The 18,341-nt window shown below is 53.0% G+C and overlaps 1 protein-coding gene across 2 annotated transcripts in view; it reads left to right on the forward strand.

Moving 5' to 3' along the window:
- MAPKBP1 (mitogen-activated protein kinase binding protein 1) overlaps positions 1-18,149 on the forward strand; it is a 57,666-nt gene extending 39,517 nt beyond the window's left edge. Inside the window, exons 4-32 of one of the 2 annotated variants that reach the window (XM_037161728.2) lie at positions 1,694-1,756; positions 1,961-2,018; positions 2,763-2,933; positions 3,330-3,467; positions 3,690-3,872; positions 4,115-4,132; positions 4,459-4,619; positions 5,349-5,538; positions 6,102-6,248; positions 6,470-6,645; positions 7,423-7,514; positions 7,766-7,891; positions 8,139-8,209; positions 8,375-8,496; positions 8,943-9,018; positions 9,103-9,214; positions 9,384-9,447; positions 9,695-9,829; positions 10,029-10,165; positions 10,363-10,418; positions 11,420-11,656; positions 12,089-12,255; positions 12,496-12,641; positions 12,764-12,961; positions 13,111-13,195; positions 13,490-13,773; positions 14,000-14,596; positions 15,036-15,121; positions 15,744-18,149. In XM_037161728.2, coding sequence (XP_037017623.2) covers positions 1,694-1,756; positions 1,961-2,018; positions 2,763-2,933; positions 3,330-3,467; positions 3,690-3,872; positions 4,115-4,132; positions 4,459-4,619; positions 5,349-5,538; positions 6,102-6,248; positions 6,470-6,645; positions 7,423-7,514; positions 7,766-7,891; positions 8,139-8,209; positions 8,375-8,496; positions 8,943-9,018; positions 9,103-9,214; positions 9,384-9,447; positions 9,695-9,829; positions 10,029-10,165; positions 10,363-10,418; positions 11,420-11,656; positions 12,089-12,255; positions 12,496-12,641; positions 12,764-12,961; positions 13,111-13,195; positions 13,490-13,773; positions 14,000-14,596; positions 15,036-15,121; positions 15,744-15,971 — 4,324 coding nt within the window. In that variant the 3' untranslated portion in view covers positions 15,972-18,149. The remainder of the gene's footprint in view (positions 1-1,693; positions 1,757-1,960; positions 2,019-2,762; positions 2,934-3,329; positions 3,468-3,689; positions 3,873-4,114; positions 4,133-4,458; positions 4,620-5,348; positions 5,539-6,101; positions 6,249-6,469; positions 6,646-7,422; positions 7,515-7,765; positions 7,892-8,138; positions 8,210-8,374; positions 8,497-8,942; positions 9,019-9,102; positions 9,215-9,383; positions 9,448-9,694; positions 9,830-10,028; positions 10,166-10,362; positions 10,419-11,419; positions 11,657-12,088; positions 12,256-12,495; positions 12,642-12,763; positions 12,962-13,110; positions 13,196-13,489; positions 13,774-13,999; positions 14,597-15,035; positions 15,122-15,743) is intronic. The other variant, XM_037161729.2, reaches the window with a different exon arrangement.
- The last annotated feature ends 192 nt before the right edge of the window (positions 18,150-18,341 follow it).

Genomic DNA, 18,341 nt, shown 5'->3' on the forward strand with positions numbered 1-18,341 from the left:
TATAAAAAAAAGAAGTACAAATTGCTAGTTACACAATACTCATGGAGGTGTAGAGTACAGCATAGGGACTATAATCAGTAATATTCTGATAATTATGTATAGTGCCAGGTGGGTACAAAATTTATTGGAATTATCATTTAGTAAGATATAATGTCTAATCACTGGGGTGTACACCCAAAACTAATATAATAATGTATATCAACTGTAATTTTTTAAAAATGGAAGGAAATGCTAAATATTAGTTAAAGGTTAATGAAAATAGAGATGTGATTTTTTTTTTTCTTCAAACAATAAAAACTATTCTGGCATGGCATTCTGGAGGGGAAGCAGGAAACTGCAAGTTGGCATAAAAAGAAAATGGCAAAGGGACTGAGGAAAGGGGAACAAGGAACAGATTAGGAGATCAGGAGAGAAGGAGAAAGAAAACAGTCAGGAAGAGTTTGAGGGAGGTGGGGTTAGAAGAGAAGAGGATATGACTCAGGAATTCCAAGATCTGTTGATCAGCCTGGCAGTTCTGGGTGTATCTGCTGCACCTCAGAGATCCTCGTGTCCCCAGCGATTGCCTGTGGAATTTGCATATTGAAGCGGTTTATTGAGCCTAAGATACTAAGCACTGACTGTTTGTACCCACCTTTGCTTCAGGTTTCTAGCAAGGGTGAGGTTCAGCCACAGGAGGTTACCTACTAAATAAGTGTGGGTCTGGGGGAAGTTGTTCTCTGCTCGTTCTCTCCCTGTCCCCTTACCTGGTGTAGCAGGCCCCATGCCTGCTCCTGTCAGCTAGTTACAGAGCTGATGAAGTGGGGGCAGGAGGGACAGTAGGCCTAGGCCTGCTGACAGCCAGGAACTCTAAAGGAGTATACTGCCTAGCTAAGGCTTCCAGCTTCTTCCCCCTGGTGCCTACCATCTAGGCTCCTCTCTGGAGAGTCATTCTGAACCTGATCCCATCCGGTTTTGCCACCAGACAGAGAGGGTACTGCCCTCCTCTGTGCTAAGCAGGTGATGTCCCTGATTGCCTTCTGGCAATTTGGAGGGTTCTTCTAAGGTTCCTTGGGGCCAGGGATTTTCAGGGCTAGGTGTGGAGCTCTGAGACACTGAACAGGCTTCCTCAGGCCCTCTCAGCTCTTTCTGCCCCTCCTCTTAGGCTCACCGAGGTTTTTTGCAATTTTGGACCTGTGCCTCCCACCCCCTTCCTCATCTGACGTGTAGAGGGTGTGGAGAGCCAGTTCCTGCCAAGTACACACGTGGGCCCGCATGTGAGAGGCCTCACCTCTCCTTGGAGCATAAATGCTGAAATCATGTGGATCCAGGCCTGTGAACGGGCTGTACACCCATGGCCTGCATTGCCCAGTCACGTGTCCCTTTCCCTCCTGTACCCCTCCCTGGGCTCTGTGTGAGGACAGTGGGAAGGCCTGTGTCCCTGGTGCTCTTTGTAGGTATGACCAGAGATGGTGTGCTGTTTAGGGACCTGGTGGGGATAGGCTTCCAGGGACCGCTATCACCCTCAAGAGACTGCAGAGGTAGGCCCTTGTGGGCAGGGAAAGGAAGGAAGAAAGGGTTGCAGGAAAAAGCAGTCACTTGCCCTCGGTGGCAAGTGGAGCCTCTCTGATGGGTGACTGGAATTCCCAGGTAGCCCGGGAGCTCCTGGGGGAGCTGAGGTTTGGTGCTAAGTCTGTTTTCTAACTCATCCCTCCAGGTGTGTGGTCGTGCTGTTCAATCCCCGGAAACACAAACAACACCACATCCTCAACAGTTCCAGGTAAATGGGTCTGAGCCCTCAGGGAGTACCTGCTTCTTCTGGGGCCTGTGACTAGGGCACAGTCTGGGGTCTCTGGCTCCTGGGAGAGGGAAATGCCACATGGGCCATTGGTGTCCCCTGGTCTTGCCTTTGGAGGGAAGTTTGAGGGAGCCAGGCTTAGGCCAGGCTGCCAGTGCCCCTCTGAGCCAGCCTCATCTCTTGCAGGAAGACCATCACTGCCCTTGCCTTCTCCCCTGATGGCAAGTACTTGGTCACTGGAGAGGTAAGTGAGGAGAGGGAGCTGCAGTTGTCTGAGGAGAATGGGTGATGTGCCCTCAGCAGAGAACTAAAATTGTAGGCCCAGTTAGGGCTGCTGCCACTTTGGCTTCCCAAACAGAAGCCAAATCCTGGTGTTTGCTATGGCTTTAAAACAGTGGTCCTTAAGCTTTAGTGTGTGTCAGAATCACGTGGAGGGCTTGTTAAAGTGCACAGTGCTGGACCTGACCCCAGAGATCTGATTCTGTAGGTCTGGGGTGGGGCTCCAAAATGTGTATTTCTAACAAGTTCTTACTTCATGCTGCTTCTGCTTAGTTAGGGAAGCACACTTTGAAAACACTTAAAAATATTCCTTATCCCCGGAGGTCCCCTGCTGGGCATATGAGGAATACCTCTTCGCTTAGTCTTACAGAGAGGCAGTTGGGGCAGAGACAGGCTTGAATGGTAGTAATTCTCAAGCCTGGCTGTCCATCAGAAATACTCAAGGAGCTTTGAACAAATAACAGAGGTGCAGACCCTCACCCAGAAATATTGAACAAAATCTGGGGCCATTTTCTCCCTGATAATCATTGTTGTCCTGAGATACTTACTATTTCCTCTCTACTTTTGCCCTGCATAGCACTCTGCTCTTGACTCTTGGCCAGGTCATTGGATTGTATTCAGTAGCTGGGGAGGTGAGGGCCCCCACTCTGAAAGGCTAATGGGGTCTGTATGCTTCCGGCCCTCACTCCCAGTCCTTGCCTCCCTGCAGAGTGGGCACATGCCAGCAGTTCGGGTTTGGGATGTGGCTGAGCGTAGCCAGGTGGCAGAGCTGCAGGAGCATAAGTATGGTGTGGCTTGTGTGGCCTTCTCCCCTAGCGCCAAGTACATTGTCTCCGTGGGCTACCAGCATGACATGATTGTCAACGTCTGGGCCTGGAAGGTGAGTGGGCTGGGTGGGCGGGCCTGGCAGTCTCATGAGGTTTCCAGGGCCAGTTGGGGAGCCCGGAAGACACCGACTGGGAGCCCCTTCACTCAGCTCTACTGATCTCAGTCTCATTCTAGAAAATGATCTGAGGCAGAAAAGAGCAAGTATGTAGCCAAACATCCTGGTAGAAAGGAATTAGTTTCATGTCTTTGAGGACCTCTTGGAGGAAATGAATCTTTTCAACTCCTCTGGAAAGGGATTCTCCTCACTCCCTTTTTTTTCTGACCAGTAAATCCCAGAAAGAAACTTTTTTTTTTAAGTGCAAATACATTTTAACCCTCCTCTCCTCTGTGCTTTTCTTCGTAGCCTAAAGAGGCAGAACCTTTATTCTTCCTTTGGCTCTCTCTCCAGAAAAACAGTGTAGTGGCCTCCAATAAGGTGTCCAGTCGGGTGACAGCGGTGTCCTTCTCTGAAGACTGCAGCTACTTTGTCACTGCAGGAAACCGACATATCAAATTCTGGTACCTTGATGACAGTAAGACCTCAAAGGTGAGATGCTGAGGCTGGAAGTAGCCAGTAGGGCCAGGGCCTGCTCAGCCTATCCCAGGAGACTGTGCTCCACTGGGCCCTTCTCTGCTTGCTCATCAGCCATACAGATCTGGATGAGTCAGATGCTGTCTGGGCTGAGGAGTAGTCTCAAAAGCACGGGGGCCTAGTTTCCAGGCTCAGGCTCTGGGGTACATGGTGGACAACAGTGGTATGTCTCCACAGGTGAATGCCACTGTGCCCCTGCTGGGCCGCTCGGGACTGCTGGGGGCACTGCGGAACAACTTGTTCACTGATGTGGCGTGTGGCCGAGGGAAGAAGGCAGATAGTACCTTCTGCATCACATCCTCTGGGCTGCTGTGCGAGTTCAGTGATCGGAGGCTTTTGGATAAGTGGGTGGAGCTGAGAGTAAGTACCTCTGGCCCAGCTGGTTGGGGCTGTGCATGTCTCAGCTCAGGGGAGAACTGATGCCTATGGCTCCATACCAGGGGCTGGGCTCTCATGCATGTAGGAGGGAACCCCAGGAGAAGAAGCTTGAGGGGGCCAGAGCTTGGCCCAGTTCCCCTGAGCCCCGCCATGGAGATCTGTGTAACTGCCTCCTCTCTGCTCTCTTTCTGTCTTCCTTTCCCCTGCTTTCCTCTTCTGCTCAGAACACAGACAGCTTCACAGTAAGTGATGCCTAGACTCTCCTGTCTTTCTCATGCTGTTTTTTCCTCTTTGCTGGGCTTTTCCTACTTTGTTTTCTTTGCTAAAACCTTTAATACCTTAGGAGGGTTCCTGACTCCCATCCCCCAAATTGCACGTGGCTGTGGGCCCTCTGGCCACCTGCTGCTGGAGGGAGGGGCATCTCTAGATAATAGCTGAGGGGCTCAGGCGGAGCAGCTGGGCTGCTTTTCTCTTGACCCTGTGTTGGCTAGTCTTTCTTCTCGGCAGGTGACTGTTGAGGAGGGGTTGGGTCGGTGGCCTGTGCTGACCTGAGTCTCTCTGCCTGCAGACCACCGTGGCCTACTGCATCTCTGTGAGCCAGGACTACATTTTCTGTGGCTGTGCTGATGGTACTGTGCGCCTCTTCAACCCCTCTAACCTGCACTTTCTCAGTACCCTGCCCCGACCCCATGCCTTGGGGACAGACGTTGCCAGCGTCACTGAGGCCAGGTGAGCTGTGTGGGCCCCCGGCTTCCATTCAGAGCCTCGTGCTGTGTCCAGCCTTCAGTGAACAAGGTGAAGAGTATATCAAAGATAACCAGGAATACCTCTGCAGACAAAGTTGGGTTTATTGGTACTCTTGCAAACAAGAACTAGGGATTATCTCAGTAAGTGGGGGGTATTGTAAGATTTGGGGTATTGCGTAAGGTGATTTTAGAAATGGTTCAAGAGATTGAAATTTTGCTGTGGGTGGATACTGTCAGGAAGTAGGGGCAAATCTGTGATTAGACATCCTAATAATTTTATTTGTCAGGTGGGGCTCAAGCTGTCATTGATAAAGAAGCAGCAATCAATCCTGGCAGATGTGAAAGGGTGATATTGGGTCACTTCTGTGGTTTGCATGGTGATCTTGTTTTTATCTCTGTCAGACACAATGACAGAGCAGTCTTGTGTTTGTCCTGCCCCGTCATGGCCATAGAGTTACCTTATCTGACGTCGGCATTCTGTGGTGGTGTTTGTGTTCGTCAGGAGAACACCATGGCCCAGCAGCTAGTGCCAGGCCAGCTCCCTGCTCATGGCTGTCAGGGGCTGCTTCTGTCTTTCTCAAGCAACTGCTGTCAAACATTTGGGTCTGGACGAGGCTTCCCATGCTCTCCTCCTTCCTTCATGGGTTGCCTTCTGTTTTTATTCCTTTCATCAGCTCCTCACTCACCAGTTTGCTTGTCTTCTCTCCCACAGTCGCCTCTTCGCTGGAGTGGCCAGTGCCAGGTATCCAGACACCATTGCCTTGACCTTTGATCCCACTAACCAGTGGCTGTCTTGTGTGTACAACGATCACAGCATTTATGTTTGGGATGTGAGGGACCCCAAGAAAGTGGGCAAGGTGTACTCAGCTCTGTACCATTCTTCCTGCGTCTGGAGTGTGGAGGTAGGTGTGCTGGGACACCTTGAGACTGGCCAGGTTCGTTGGGATACCGTTGTGAAGGTGGAGAGTGGGGGTCCCTAGTGTTGGGGGCATAACGTCATGTTCCTGCCGCCTCCCTGTTTCTCCAACATTCCTGTGGACCTGCCTATCCTCAGACAGGGCCTGCGGGCTGAATTTGAATTTTAGTGCTTATATATCTTAGGCTTCTTCTAGTGGGCCCCTGTCCATTCCTAGCTTTCCCTTGTCCTGGGCTGGGTTACCTTGGACAAGTTAATGAACTTGACTGAGCTTCAGTTTCCTTAACTATAAAGTGATGTATCTGATTCACCTGACTGTCTAAGAATTAAATGAAATGTTAAGTGGGAGACATAGAAGAGTCCCTGGTACAGGGACTTTCCTTTAGTGATTAAGATGAATATTTAATAGTTATGGCTTGCTTACTATGTGGCAATCACTAGGCTAAGTCTTGGCCAGCATTATCCCTTTAATTTCATTGCCTTCTCCCTGGGCAGATAAAGGACTGCTCCCTCACTGGAGATCTGACTGCATTCCCTCAACCCCTGCAGGTCTACCCAGAAGTGAAGGACAGTAACCAAGCCTGCCTTCCCCCCAGTTCCTTCATCACTTGTTCCTCAGACAACACCATCCGCCTGTGGAACACAGAGAGCTCCGGGGTGCATGGCTCCACCTTGCACCGAAATATCCTCAGCAATGTGAGCCCTGAGTCCTTAGGGCCCCAACTCCATACTTAGTATCCCCTCCGCTTAGCCTTCACGCCTTCTCAGGAACTGGGTCCCCAGGCTTTGATATTCCAGCTTTTGTTTGACTGGTCTCTATAAGCCAAGGGTCTATCTTGTCCAGCAGCCCTCTCCTCTTGTAGTTATACTGGGTCAGGTCTGCCTTACCCACTCATCCTCTGCACCTGTTCCACTAGGACCTCATTAAGATCATCTACGTGGATGGGAACACTCAGGCCCTACTGGACACTGAACTGCCCGGAGGGGACAAAGCTGATGGGTCCCTGATGGATCCCCGTGTGGGCATCCGTTCTCTCTGTATCAGCCCCAATGGACAGCATCTAGCTTCGGGGGACCGTATGGGCACACTCAGGTATTGCCAGTGCTGGGGTGGGTGCTGACTGTTTCTCATGGTGCAGGCTGGGAGAGTTAGATCCCCAAAGACAGAGCTTTAGAAAAATTTGGCTCTAAAGATTGGGGGAGATATTTACATATACAAGGGAAAGATAACTTTACAGTGAAGAAACCCAGCAGAAACCATCTCAACCAAGTGATCATCAAGCTTAACATTTTCATTTCAATATGGAACCCATGATATGATATACTAATAAGAACATAGTATTGTTTCTGTGGTATTCTTGCCAAAAATGCATAACCTCAGTTCAGTCAAGAGAAAGCATCGGATAAACTCAAGTTGAGGTACATGCCACAGAGTACCTGTATTGATCAGGACTCTTCAAAAGTGTCAAGGTTACAAAAGGTAAGAAAAGACTGAAGAATTATTCAAGACTGCAGGAGACTAAAGAAAAATAACAACTAAATGCAAGTTGGATAGGATCCTGGATCCAGAAAAAGAACATTATGGAAAAACTGGTGAAATTAAAATAAAGCCTTTATTAATACTACTGTGTGAATGTAAATTTCCTGGTTCTTTTAATTGAACTGTTGTTACACAATATGTTAACATTAGGGAAAGTTGGGTAAAGGAAATATGGAAAAAACTTCTGTACTCATTGCAACTTTTCTCTAAGTCTAAAAGTTAAAAAATTTAAAATAAATTTTAAAGGTTGGGGGAAAGGATGTAGCAGAGGAGAGTCTCTCCTCCTACAGCCTGGCAATGACGTCTACCCTTCTCTCCTCATTTTTGCAGGGTGCACGAGCTGCAGTCCCTCAGTGAGATGCTGAAGGTGGAGGCCCATGACTCGGAGATTCTGTGCCTGGAGTACTCTAAGCCAGACACAGGTAAGGAGGATATCCAGTCCCTAGCCCAGAATGGCACAGGGCTTCTCCAATCCTGTTGGTGCCACTCACCTCTGTACTGGCTCTTGGATATGGGACTGGAAGTCCTTTGAATCATTTGGGGTCTTTGCAGGTTTAGAGGGGAACAGCTCTATCTCTGCACCATGGGGCTCAGTTACTGCAGCCCTCTTTGCCAGGCTCACACAGGGGCCTGTTCTGGGCACTTGTGGGCTGATGAGTTCTTTTAACCCCAGGTCTGAAGCTGCTGGCATCAGCGAGCCGGGACAGACTGATCCATGTGCTGGATGCTGCACGGGAGTATAGCCTACAGCAGACCTTGGACGAGCACTCGTCCTCCATCACTGCTGTCAAGTTTGCAGGTGGGGAGCGGGCAGTTGAGATACATTCTGTCACCTACCACCAATATCACCCTTACCCCCTCTCCCCCCAGCCAGGATAGGGTGAGGAGAGGGATAAAGGAAAGCCTAGGTTTGGAGGGAAACATTTACTGGTTGTCTCAGTCATGAAGAGTGCTTGGTAGAGGGGAAATGTGGTGGGAAGGCAGAGGAAAGGCGGGCCCTGTGTGGTTGAGAGCAGTGGGAACAGCTAAGCCCCTCTCCTCCATAGCCAGTGATGGGCAAGTCCGCATGATCAGCTGTGGAGCGGACAAGAGCATCTACTTCCGCACTGCACAAAAGGTGAGGGGACTGGGTTTCCCTGAGAGGGGCAGTGGGTGGTGGTGGTGGGGTTCTCTACTGTTCCCATACCTGAGGTTACAAGTGGTGAAGAGAAGAGAAAGCAGGGCTCCCTCAGCGTGGTGAGACATTTGGGCTTGGGTCTGCCCCCATGCTCTACCCCTGCAGTCTGGAGATGGAGTACAGTTTACACGGACACATCACGTGGTACGGAAGACAACCCTCTATGACATGGATGTGGAGCCCAGCTGGAAGTACACGGCTATTGGCTGCCAGGACCGAAATATTCGGTGGGCATCCCTTTTTCAGACCATCTGACCACACGTTCCTTTATGCTTGAGGGAGCTTGGCTCTAGGCACCGAGAAAGAGATGGGGAAAAACATCAGTGTGGGGTTGCCTCTCACCGTGCCCCCTGCTGGGGACCTGGCTCGCAAACCCAGGCATGTGTCCTGGACTGGGAATCAAACTAGCGACCCTTTGGTTCTCAGGCCCACACTCAATCCACTGAGCCATACCAGCCAGGGCCATGTCTGTCTTTTTGTCCAGGACTGTGTGACCCCTTGAGCCTACAGAATGAGCACTTCGCCCCACCCAAGGGGTAGTAGTCCCTGTGGTGTTGGGGACTGGTTCCCGTAGAAAAATGGGGCTGGGAGTGAATTTCTGGCATTTTTTGCCACCTAGATATGCTTGATGGTAACCTCTTCCTCACACAAATGAGAGTGTGTTTCTTTATAGGATCTTTAACATCAGCAGTGGGAAGCAGAAGAAGCTGTTTAAAGGGTCACAGGGTGAGGATGGCACTCTGATTAAGGTAAGGGCCCAGCAGGATGAGGGTACTAGGTGGATAGGAACTGGCACTTCTCGTATTTTTCTAGCTGTGTGTCCCACTCCTTAGGTGCAAACAGACCCCTCAGGGATCTACATTGCCACCAGCTGTTCTGATAAGAACCTCTCCATTTTTGACTTCTCCTCAGGCGAGTGTGTGGCCACCATGTTTGGCCACTCAGGTGAGTGTAGCCCCCATATTCTACCCCTGGAACTTTATTCTTTCTTCCTTTAGTTCTTAGGGACCCATCACAGCTGCCTGCCTCTCCCTTCCAGCCATTCCCCACCTCCATTGTTGGAACAGAAGCTTGGCTGGGATGGCTCATAGGCTGTATTCTTTGCTCTTCACAGAGATTGTCACTGGCATGAAATTTAGTAATGACTGCAAGCATCTCATCTCTGTGTCTGGGGACAGGTGAGCAGAAACTAGCTTCCTTGAGATACAGATTCTTTTCCTTTGCCACAAATATACCCTGTCCCTCTCCCCTTCACCTTAATCATGTCTTTGGGAAGTGGGGCTGAACAGGGATGTTTCTTGGCTGGACCTGACCTGGCCCTAGAGGGTGGCTCATGTCTCCTTGCCAGCCCCTGGAGAGCTAATGGTGTTGCCACCCCCTGAGTTTTACCCTACCCCTCTCTCACAACTCTGTGGCTCTACCCAGCTGCATATTTGTGTGGCGCCTGAGCTCTGAGATGACCATCAGCATGAGGCAGCGCCTGGCAGAGCTGCGCCAGCGTCAGCGAGGGGGCAAGCAGCAAGGACCATCCTCTCCCCAAAGGACTGCTGGATCCCATCGGTGAGAGCAGAGTGTGGGGTATGGGCAGGCAGTGGGTGGGAGTCCACATTGCTCGCTGTCATCTTACTGCTCCTCCTCCCTGCTCCGAACCTGCCAACTCTGTGTCCTCCAATGGCCGTTTCTCACATGAAAACCTATGATATTGTCCCCTTCCCCACTGAGTCTCCTCTTCCCACGACTGTCCTTGTCTTGGACTCAGGCACGAGGCCCCATCGATGCTCTCTTCTGGACCAGCTCTCTCGTCAGACAGTGACAAGGAGGGAGAAGACGAGGGCACTGAGGAAGAAGAACTCCCAGCTCTGCCCATCCTTGCCAAGGGTACCAAGAAACAGCCAGGTCTGCAGAAGTTTGGAAGTTAGGCATAGTTCGTATAGTGGCTAGATAGGCTTTCTGGGCCTGTGGGGGTAAGAGCAGTGTGGAGCTGAGGAAACCGGAGGGTTATTGTGACCACATAGGGTATGGGCTGGTGTGGGGCCAGGGCTCTGGGGTTGGGGGGCAGGGGACAATTTCTCTGACTGCCTGTCTCTGTCTAGCCTCGGTGCCCAACCCAGCCCTGCCTCGAAGCCTGTCCCACTGGGAGATGAGTCGGGTGAGTCGCCCTCATTAAGATGCCCTTCCAGGGTTACAGAGGTAAAGGAAGGTGAAAGCAGGGCCGTCTGGGCCTGGCAAGGCATTTGGGCCAAGGAAGGGCCTCACTGGGGGAGTTCAGCCAGCTGAGCTGGTCCCAGGTTAGGGGTGGTGAGGCCCAAGGGTTTCCTTCCTGTGGGTCCGGTGAGGGGCCTCCAGGGATTAGTCACTGCTGGGGGGGGGGAGTCCACTGCTTGTTCAGTTGCCTGGGGGCCTGGGAGCAAATGGGAACGATGAACAGGTTGAGGTAGGGAGTAGAAAGGGGACATCTGAGCCAAATGGTTAGAAGTAAAGCTCAAGAAAATCAGAGGCTCAAAGAGCAGGCAGAAATGTGGAGCAACTGTGGTTCTAAAGATGCCAGGTTAGGAGGTAAGCTCGGAATTTTCAGGTAGTTAGAGGAAAAGGGCCCCGAGGGGACCGGTAATGGAGTAGCTGCTTCAGGGTGGCCAGAAGGAGGGTAAAGGCTTTCAGAGCAAGCCCCAAAGCAGCCCAGTCCCCACTCGCCCAGGTCAGGATTTCAAATGCCAACACCTTTCACTGTTAGCAGCAGGTACATGGGATGATGGTGGGGTGTCTGGTGCTTTCTGACCGGGCCATGCATCTCAAGACTGGGCTATTGGTTTATTCTTGGTGCTGTGAATGGACTTGAGGTCCTTGTTGGGACTGTTTTCAGAGTAGGGAACTTGTATAAACTCTAAGCTTTGAGGTGTCCACGATACCACAAGAAGATTGAGAACAGAAGGTTGACTAAGATAGGACATAGAGTGAAGCTAAGAGCATGCACTCTGGAGCCAGACCACCTGAGTCATTCCCTATAAGCAGGCTGCTTACTGTCTGTGGGACTTGACCAAGTTACTGAAGCCCACCGTGCTTCAGCTTTCCCATCTATAAATATGGAGATAATGTTAGTACCTACTTGTGTGATTGTCATTGTTAATTCCTCCAACTCCTGCCCCATGCTAGGCACAAGAGACTGTGGAATTCCTGCACCCAGCTCCCGCAGCCAGCCAAGGACCCAGAAGAAGAGGGCGCTGGGCTCAGTCAGATGTAGAGCTGAGTGTTCGTTCCATGCTGGACCTGCGGCAGCTAGAGACACTGGCTCCCAGCCCTAGGAACCCTAGCAGGGACTCTCTGGCCATGATCCCATCTGGTTCAGGGAAGCATGGTCAGCAAGCCCCTGGGACCTTACACACTGTCCAGGTGAGCCAGCTTTCTCCGAGTCCCCTAGAGATCTCCAAGCAGCTTTAGCTGGCCTTGTGCTAACAGCTGGAGCCTGAGCACCGATCCAGTGGTGCTCACTCTTCCCCAGTCCGTGGGCCATCTGAACTGCAGATCCAGGGTGGGGCTGGCCAGGCGGTATGGGGTAGTGAACGTCTCGGGCAGGGTTCCTTGGAGGGCTGATGATTTGAAGTGGTAGCTGGAGGTTCGCAGCCAGAGTGCTAACAGAGTTTTTGTAGAAGCTCAGGGACACTAGTTGGGGCCCAGCCTGGCTTCCAGGTATTTGTCCTCAGAGTTGGAATATTCGTCTTTCCCCAGAATTGATGTGCACCAAATCCTTGAACACCCTCTCTTCTTGTTCCAGACCCTCTCTTATATCAGCAACAGCAGTAATGCCCCTGTGTGTGTTTCTAGAATGAAAAGCCCCCTCAGCCTCAGGCTTCCCAACCCTGTTCCTGCCCCCACATTATCGGATTGTTGTCCCAAGAGGAAGGGGTCTTTCCCCAAGATCTGGAGCCTACACCCATCGAAGATGGTATTGTCTACCCGGAGCCAAGTGACAGCCCCACCTTGGATACCAGGCAAGGGTCCTGCCGCCACCAGACCCCTGGGGCCGTGTAGCCCCCGGTCTTCCCTCCCCCTGAGTGTTTTTTAATAAGCGGAGGGCTGGCCCCAGGGTACTTGGGGCTTGCCCACCATGTTATCAGTGCTTCATCCCCAGTCCTGCTCACAGGTGGGGGAGAAGGAAGGCAGGAGTCCAGTGGGGCTGCTGCTTACCTGTGCTCACTGCCTCCATTTTCCTCTGCTGGCCTGCCTGGCAGTGAATTTCAGGTGCAGGCACCAGCCCGAGGGACTCTGGGAAGAGTGTACCCGGGCAGCAGGGTCTCAGAGAAGCACAGCCCTGACAGTGCCTGCTCTGTGGATTACAGCAGTAGCCGCCTTTCCAGCCCTGAGCACCCCAATGAAGGTGAGGCTACATCCCTGAGGGAGGGCCAGAGCCATGCAGGTCAGTGGACTGAGGTTGGAGGGGAGGCTCTGGTGACAGATGGGTGCAGCGTGATGCTTCTCTTCCCCTCCCCCCATATCCAGACTCTGAGAGCACGGAGCCCCTGAGTGTGGATGGCATTTCCTCAGACCTTGAAGAGCCAGCTGAGGGTGATGAGGAAGAGGAGGAAGAGGAAGGAGGCACTGGCCCCTATGAGCCGCAGGAAGGCAGCCCCTGTACCCCGGATCAGGAGCAGTTTCTAAAGCAGCACTTTGAGACTCTGGCCAATGGGGCTGCTCCAGGTGTGGTCAGAGGGCAGCATATGGTCACCGCAGTCTGCCCTGCTCTCCTCGGTTCATGGCCGAGAGGCCATGCTCTGGGGTTGCCTTCTCTACGGGTAGAATCTGGGGCAAGAGTTTGCTTCATTTCTTGATTTCTGTTACCTTGGCAGGGGGCCCAGTCCGGGCACCGGAGAGGACAGAGTCTCAGAGCATCTCTTCACGATTCCTTTTGCAAGTGCTGACGCCCCCACTCAGGTACTCTCTCCACAGCAGCTCTGGCTGTGTCACAAGGAGCTCCAGCTCTCCTGACCTTCCAGTGCTTCCTTCCAGTAGGGCCAGTCCCCTGGGCATCCTGTAGCGTTCCTCTCTCCAAGGCTTCCCATGCCCAAGAGTATTTTGCACTCCCAAGTTTTGAGACTACCAGCCTGGCTGGTTTGGGGCCTGCCCTTCTGTCCTAGCGCCTCCCTAGTACTATGAGAGCTTTTCCCCATCTTGGCAGGAAAGAACCCTGAGCTCTTCTGGGCCTTCTCCCACATCTTCTCCCTGTAGGGAACCATCCCCATCTTCCTCAAGCTTGGCACTGACGTTGAGGCCAGTCCAGGTGCCGCAGGTTTCTGGTGAGCAGCTGAGAGGCAGTGGTACTAATCCTCCAGGAGCACCCCCAGAGGTGGAAGCCTCCCCTGGGAACCCTGGCCCCCAGCAGGCAGCTTCTGTGCTGTTGCCACGACGTCGTCTCAACACAGACAGCAGCTGGACCCCCAAGAGAGTGGCCACCACCAGCCCCTCAGGTGGACTCCAGAAAGCCCAGTCCGTGCAGAGTCTGGCATCACAGGGTGAGGAGCCTGGTGGGCTCAGCTTCAGGATGTGGGGAGTGTGGAGGGAGCACATGAGCACGCTAGGGGGATGAGGGCCTGGTGTAGCCCTTGTCCTGTTACTGTGCTTGCCACTGGGTGGCCTTCTGTGGGTATTTGCAGGACACAGCTCCTCAGGAATTGAGCCTTGGCACCTGGGACACCTTCCTTACTACCTGACCTGCTTTTGTCTCTGTCTCCTCTACAGGTGGGGCTCTTCCACCAGGCCCGTTACTCTTACCGGAGATGGAAGCCCAGGAGGGCCCGAGTTCCCTGCCCCAGGCTAATGGTCGATTGTCTCGGCCCCACTCCTACCAGAACCCTACCACCAGTTCTATGGCCAAGATATCCCGCAGCATCTCTGTTGGGGAGAACCTGGGTCTGGCAGCTGAAACTCAAGCTCCTGTCCCCATGCGGGTCTCACCACTCAGGCAGCTGGCCCTGCCCAGCCGGGCTCACCTGGTCCTGGACATTCCAAAGCCACTACCTGATCGTCCCACCCTGGCCACATTCTCACCTGTTACCAAGGGCAGGGCCCCTGGTGAGGCAAAACGGCCTGGCTCCCCAGTGGGCCTAGGAAAGGCTCACAGTACATCTGAGAGGCGAACCTGTTTAGGGGAGGACACCTCTCCCAGGCTTAGGACAGAGTGCCAGGTTCAGCCTGGGCCCAACAGCCCTTGTGCCCAGCACCCGTCAGTTGGCAGCCTCCTCCAAGGCCCTGAGAACTTGCAGCCCCCAACCCCTGAGAAGACTCCCAGCCCCGTGGAGTGCATCAGGCCAGGGGCAGCCCTAAGCCAGGCCTCAGGTGTGCACAGCTCCCCAGCTTTCATCTCCTGCCCCATCCTCTTTCTCCCGTCTCTGTTGGCCACTCTCTGGCTCCATCCCATTTCTGTGAGTCCAGCTTCTGGCGTTTTTCGTCCTGTCTGCTCCCGTCTCGATCCATAAGTCACACCCCTGATGGTGAGACACTCCTGCCAACCTCATGGTCTGTCTGTAATCCACTTGCCCCTCAGTGCCTTCTGGCCCCTGGGGCTGTCCCTTTTCTCTGGACCTTATTTTCTGTATGGCATTGTTGGGGGAGGGCATTGGGAAGGAAAAGGCAAGAGGAAGAGACTGAGGGCAAGTGGTGGGGGGAGGGTATGATGCTGGAGGGTAGCTAGGCCTGTCCTGCTCTGAGTGGCTATGGGTGGGGTGGCCTGAGAGGGCAGATTTGCTGTGCCTGAGCTGTGTCTGTCTTCTTCCAGAACCATTGGTGAGCCTGGAGCAGTGCGAACAGCTTGTGGCAGAGCTCCAGGGCAGTGTGCGCCAGGCTGTGCAGCTCTACCACTTGGTATGGGTTGGGAACCCACAGTCTGGGAGACAGAGCCTGTTAGGAGTGCTAGCTGAGTATTCAGAACATAGAGATAGGGCTCTTCCACTGGTGGGTGGGTGGAGCAATTCAGAACATCTGGGCAGAGGAGTTGAGGGAGTCAGAGGCCAGGCTGGGCCATTTGAACCAAGCATCTCTTGGTTATTTCTGGCTAAGAGCTAGAGACTTCCTCAGACAAGAGCTAGAGCCCACATGTCCTAATTTGCTTAGGACCACCTCAGTTTATGCCTGTTGTCCCAGTGTAATTACTGATAGTATCCCTTTTCACATTCCACACCATTTGGCCACTTTGGACTTGGGGGCAGTCCAGCGGGGCTACACCCTGAAAGAGGAGTTAATAACAAAATGTAGATGGTCCCGTAATCTGATGGGCTGTACCTTTTGGTCACCCAGAGTCTGCCTCTGTCCCGTAGCTGCTGGTCATATTGCTGATCCTGGAGTGTGGAACTCCCAGCCATACCCAGCTGGGCATGCAGTCCCTTCTTTGGGGACAGGCTGCCTAGGTGGGGCCCCTCCTTTTTATACATTTGTTGACAGGTTCCCTTCTCTGTTCCTCCAACTCACTTTTGGGCCCTTGTTGCAGGTGGCCAGCTGCAAGACACCCTCAGTGGAACAAAGTCGCATCACCCAGCTTCTCAGAAATACCTTCTCTTCAGTGCGGCAGGAGCTAGAGGCCCTGGCTGGCACTGTGCTGTCCAGCCCGGGCGGGAGCCCTGGGGCCGTGGGAGCTGAGCAAACACAGGCCCTGCTAGAGCAATACTCAGAGCTACTGCTTCGAGCTGTGGAGCGTCGCATGGAGCGCAGACTCTGAATTCCAGAAGCCTGTCTTAAGTGAATGCTTCCCCTGTTCCAGCCCCTCCTCCACTCCCTGAAACCTGTGGGGATGCTTGGAGTGGATAACAGTGATCAGTGCTCAGAGGGGAAGCAATTTTCCCAGCTGCTCCTCATGGGGCCCCTGTATTTATTAATTTATTTCCCTGATTGTTGCCTCACTTGGAACTCCTGCCTCCACAGCCTGTCCAGTGGCTCATGCAGGGGTTACGTCTGAGTCTTTGTCATCTTGGTGCTGTGAAGAGTAGGAGGGCGGCCTGCCCCCTCTGGGGGAGATCAGGAAGGGCTGGCCCTCTGTCTTCTTAGAAGCCATTTGAAATTACTGCAGGGATCAGCTCCCCGGGGTGGAGCACACACACAGGGTATTTAGTGGGTAGAGGTGAGTGATAATGTGGCATTCAGTGCCCTTCAGCCAACAGCGGAGCAGAGCCTCTCCTCTACCTCCACTTCCCCTCCCACACCAGCTGCACTCCCCTGGCTGCCGGAGCAGGGGTTATCCATTTTCTCCAATTCCTGGCAGTTCAGAAAGGCAGAGCCCTCTGGCCCTCCGGGGCATTCCCAGCCATTAGGTGTCTTGAATTTGTATCAAGGCCCAAGCCCCCACATTCCACTCCCATTCCCTCTCCAAAGAGGGCCCTGACATTGTCTTTCAACCTGTGCCCCCTTTCCGTCCTGGCCAGAACTTGTAGAGCCAGCTGGGGGACATTGCTGCAGGACAGTAAAGCCCTCTGCTAGGCAGACATGAAGCCCTGGCTCCTTTCCTCAGCCCTTTGGTTTTCACTATCCTCCAACCCTTAGTCTTGGTCCCCAGCAGGCTGCTGGAGCCTAGAGACCATCTGCTCCCTGCATCTGAGTGATGCTCAGTCAGAAGCCTGTATTGGAGTTTCCCTCACAGTTTACAGGGCACTGGCCCACTTTCTAAAGACCTTAGCCACAGATGAAATCTCTCACATACGCACCCCAATTGCGTGTTCATTGCTAGTGTTCTTGGCTGATGGATGTGTGCCTGGTTTCCTCTCACGTCCTGCCCCAGCTTCATCACCTTGGCTCCTGTGGAATGCCAATGAAGAAGCATGAAAGGGGTAGAACACACTGACCCCCGATTCTGGATTCTTGGTGTCCACAGTTTAGGAGTCCACAATCTAGGCCCATAGGGTACTTGTTTGTGGTAGAAGGAGTCTCATCAAAGGCAGTGCTGGGCACCCAGGGTACTCTGGATATTGGAGTACGGGGAGGGAGGCACGTGGGTCTGCAGGAGGGGCCAAGAGACACACCAGAAAGGTGGTTAAGAGGGACAGGTAAGTGGTGGAGGTGAGGGGATAGATTAGAATTAGAAAGGCAGTTCGGTGTCTCGGGAAGGAGGCAGGGCACGGTGGGCAGGTAGAGTAGAATCAAGTAGTGAAGCAGTTATGAGTTGGGGTGAAGAATGTGTCTCTGGGCCCTACTGCTTCCCTCTGCCTCTGGTAAGGCAGGGCAGCTTTACTATTTATAGCTCCAGGCCACAAAAGCCCATTCTCCTCCCAAAGATAGGTTTTGGGCCCTGCTGGCTGAACAGGCAGAGGCTTAGAAAAAAGAAATTGGATTCTGAAGGATGCCCAGCTGTTTGGCTTGGCCTGATTGCACCTAAACAGATGAATCCTATTTCATCCCCACTCTACTATCACCACGTGTATGGCCAATTGCAGAGAAATTCTGGGCCCAAGAACTCACAGCCCAAGAAATTCTTGAGGGTGGACTCCCACCCCCAAGGGCACACCAGCCACAGCCCACCTAGAATAGGGCTCACACCAGGCTGTCTGGGCTGGGTTCCTTGTGATCCTTGGCCAGCTCGTCCCTCACGAGGGAGCAATACTCCGGCTATGATAGTGAGAAGGTGGACAGCCTTTTCCTACCCCCAGCCCAGAAGAGGTTTGTCTTTTGGCCAGGCTAGTGCCCGTTCCCTTCTGCATGTCTGAGGCCAGCAATAACTGCTGGCCCTGTCCAGATTTTCCTACCCGGTTTTGAAAGCCCCTTATTTATAACTTTTTATATTTTGTTCAGGACCTGATGCTTTCCTCCTCCCCAGGTCTCAAGGGGCAGGGGCTGTTTTTAACATGTCCGTTTGTATTGATGTATGAACTGGTCAATAAAAAAATCGTTTGTTAACTCTGGGACGCCAGCAAGCGGGACAAGCAACAGAAGGCATTTCTCACTTGTCGCGTGGAAGGCGGAATCCTGCAGTGCACTGGGGGCGGGGACAGGTGGAGGGCCGAACTCAGGCTGCGGACCTCAGTGGTGGGGGCAGACCGCGTCTCGGGGACTGCTGGGGAACAGCCCCCGCCCCTCCAGCCCCGGCGTGAGCGTCGGAGAG

The sequence above is a fragment of the Artibeus jamaicensis genome, unplaced genomic scaffold, assembly GCF_021234435.1.
Source record: "Artibeus jamaicensis isolate MK-2021 breed Jamaican fruit bat unplaced genomic scaffold, CSHL_Jam_final contig_1132, whole genome shotgun sequence".
NCBI lineage: Eukaryota > Metazoa > Chordata > Mammalia > Chiroptera > Phyllostomidae > Artibeus > Artibeus jamaicensis.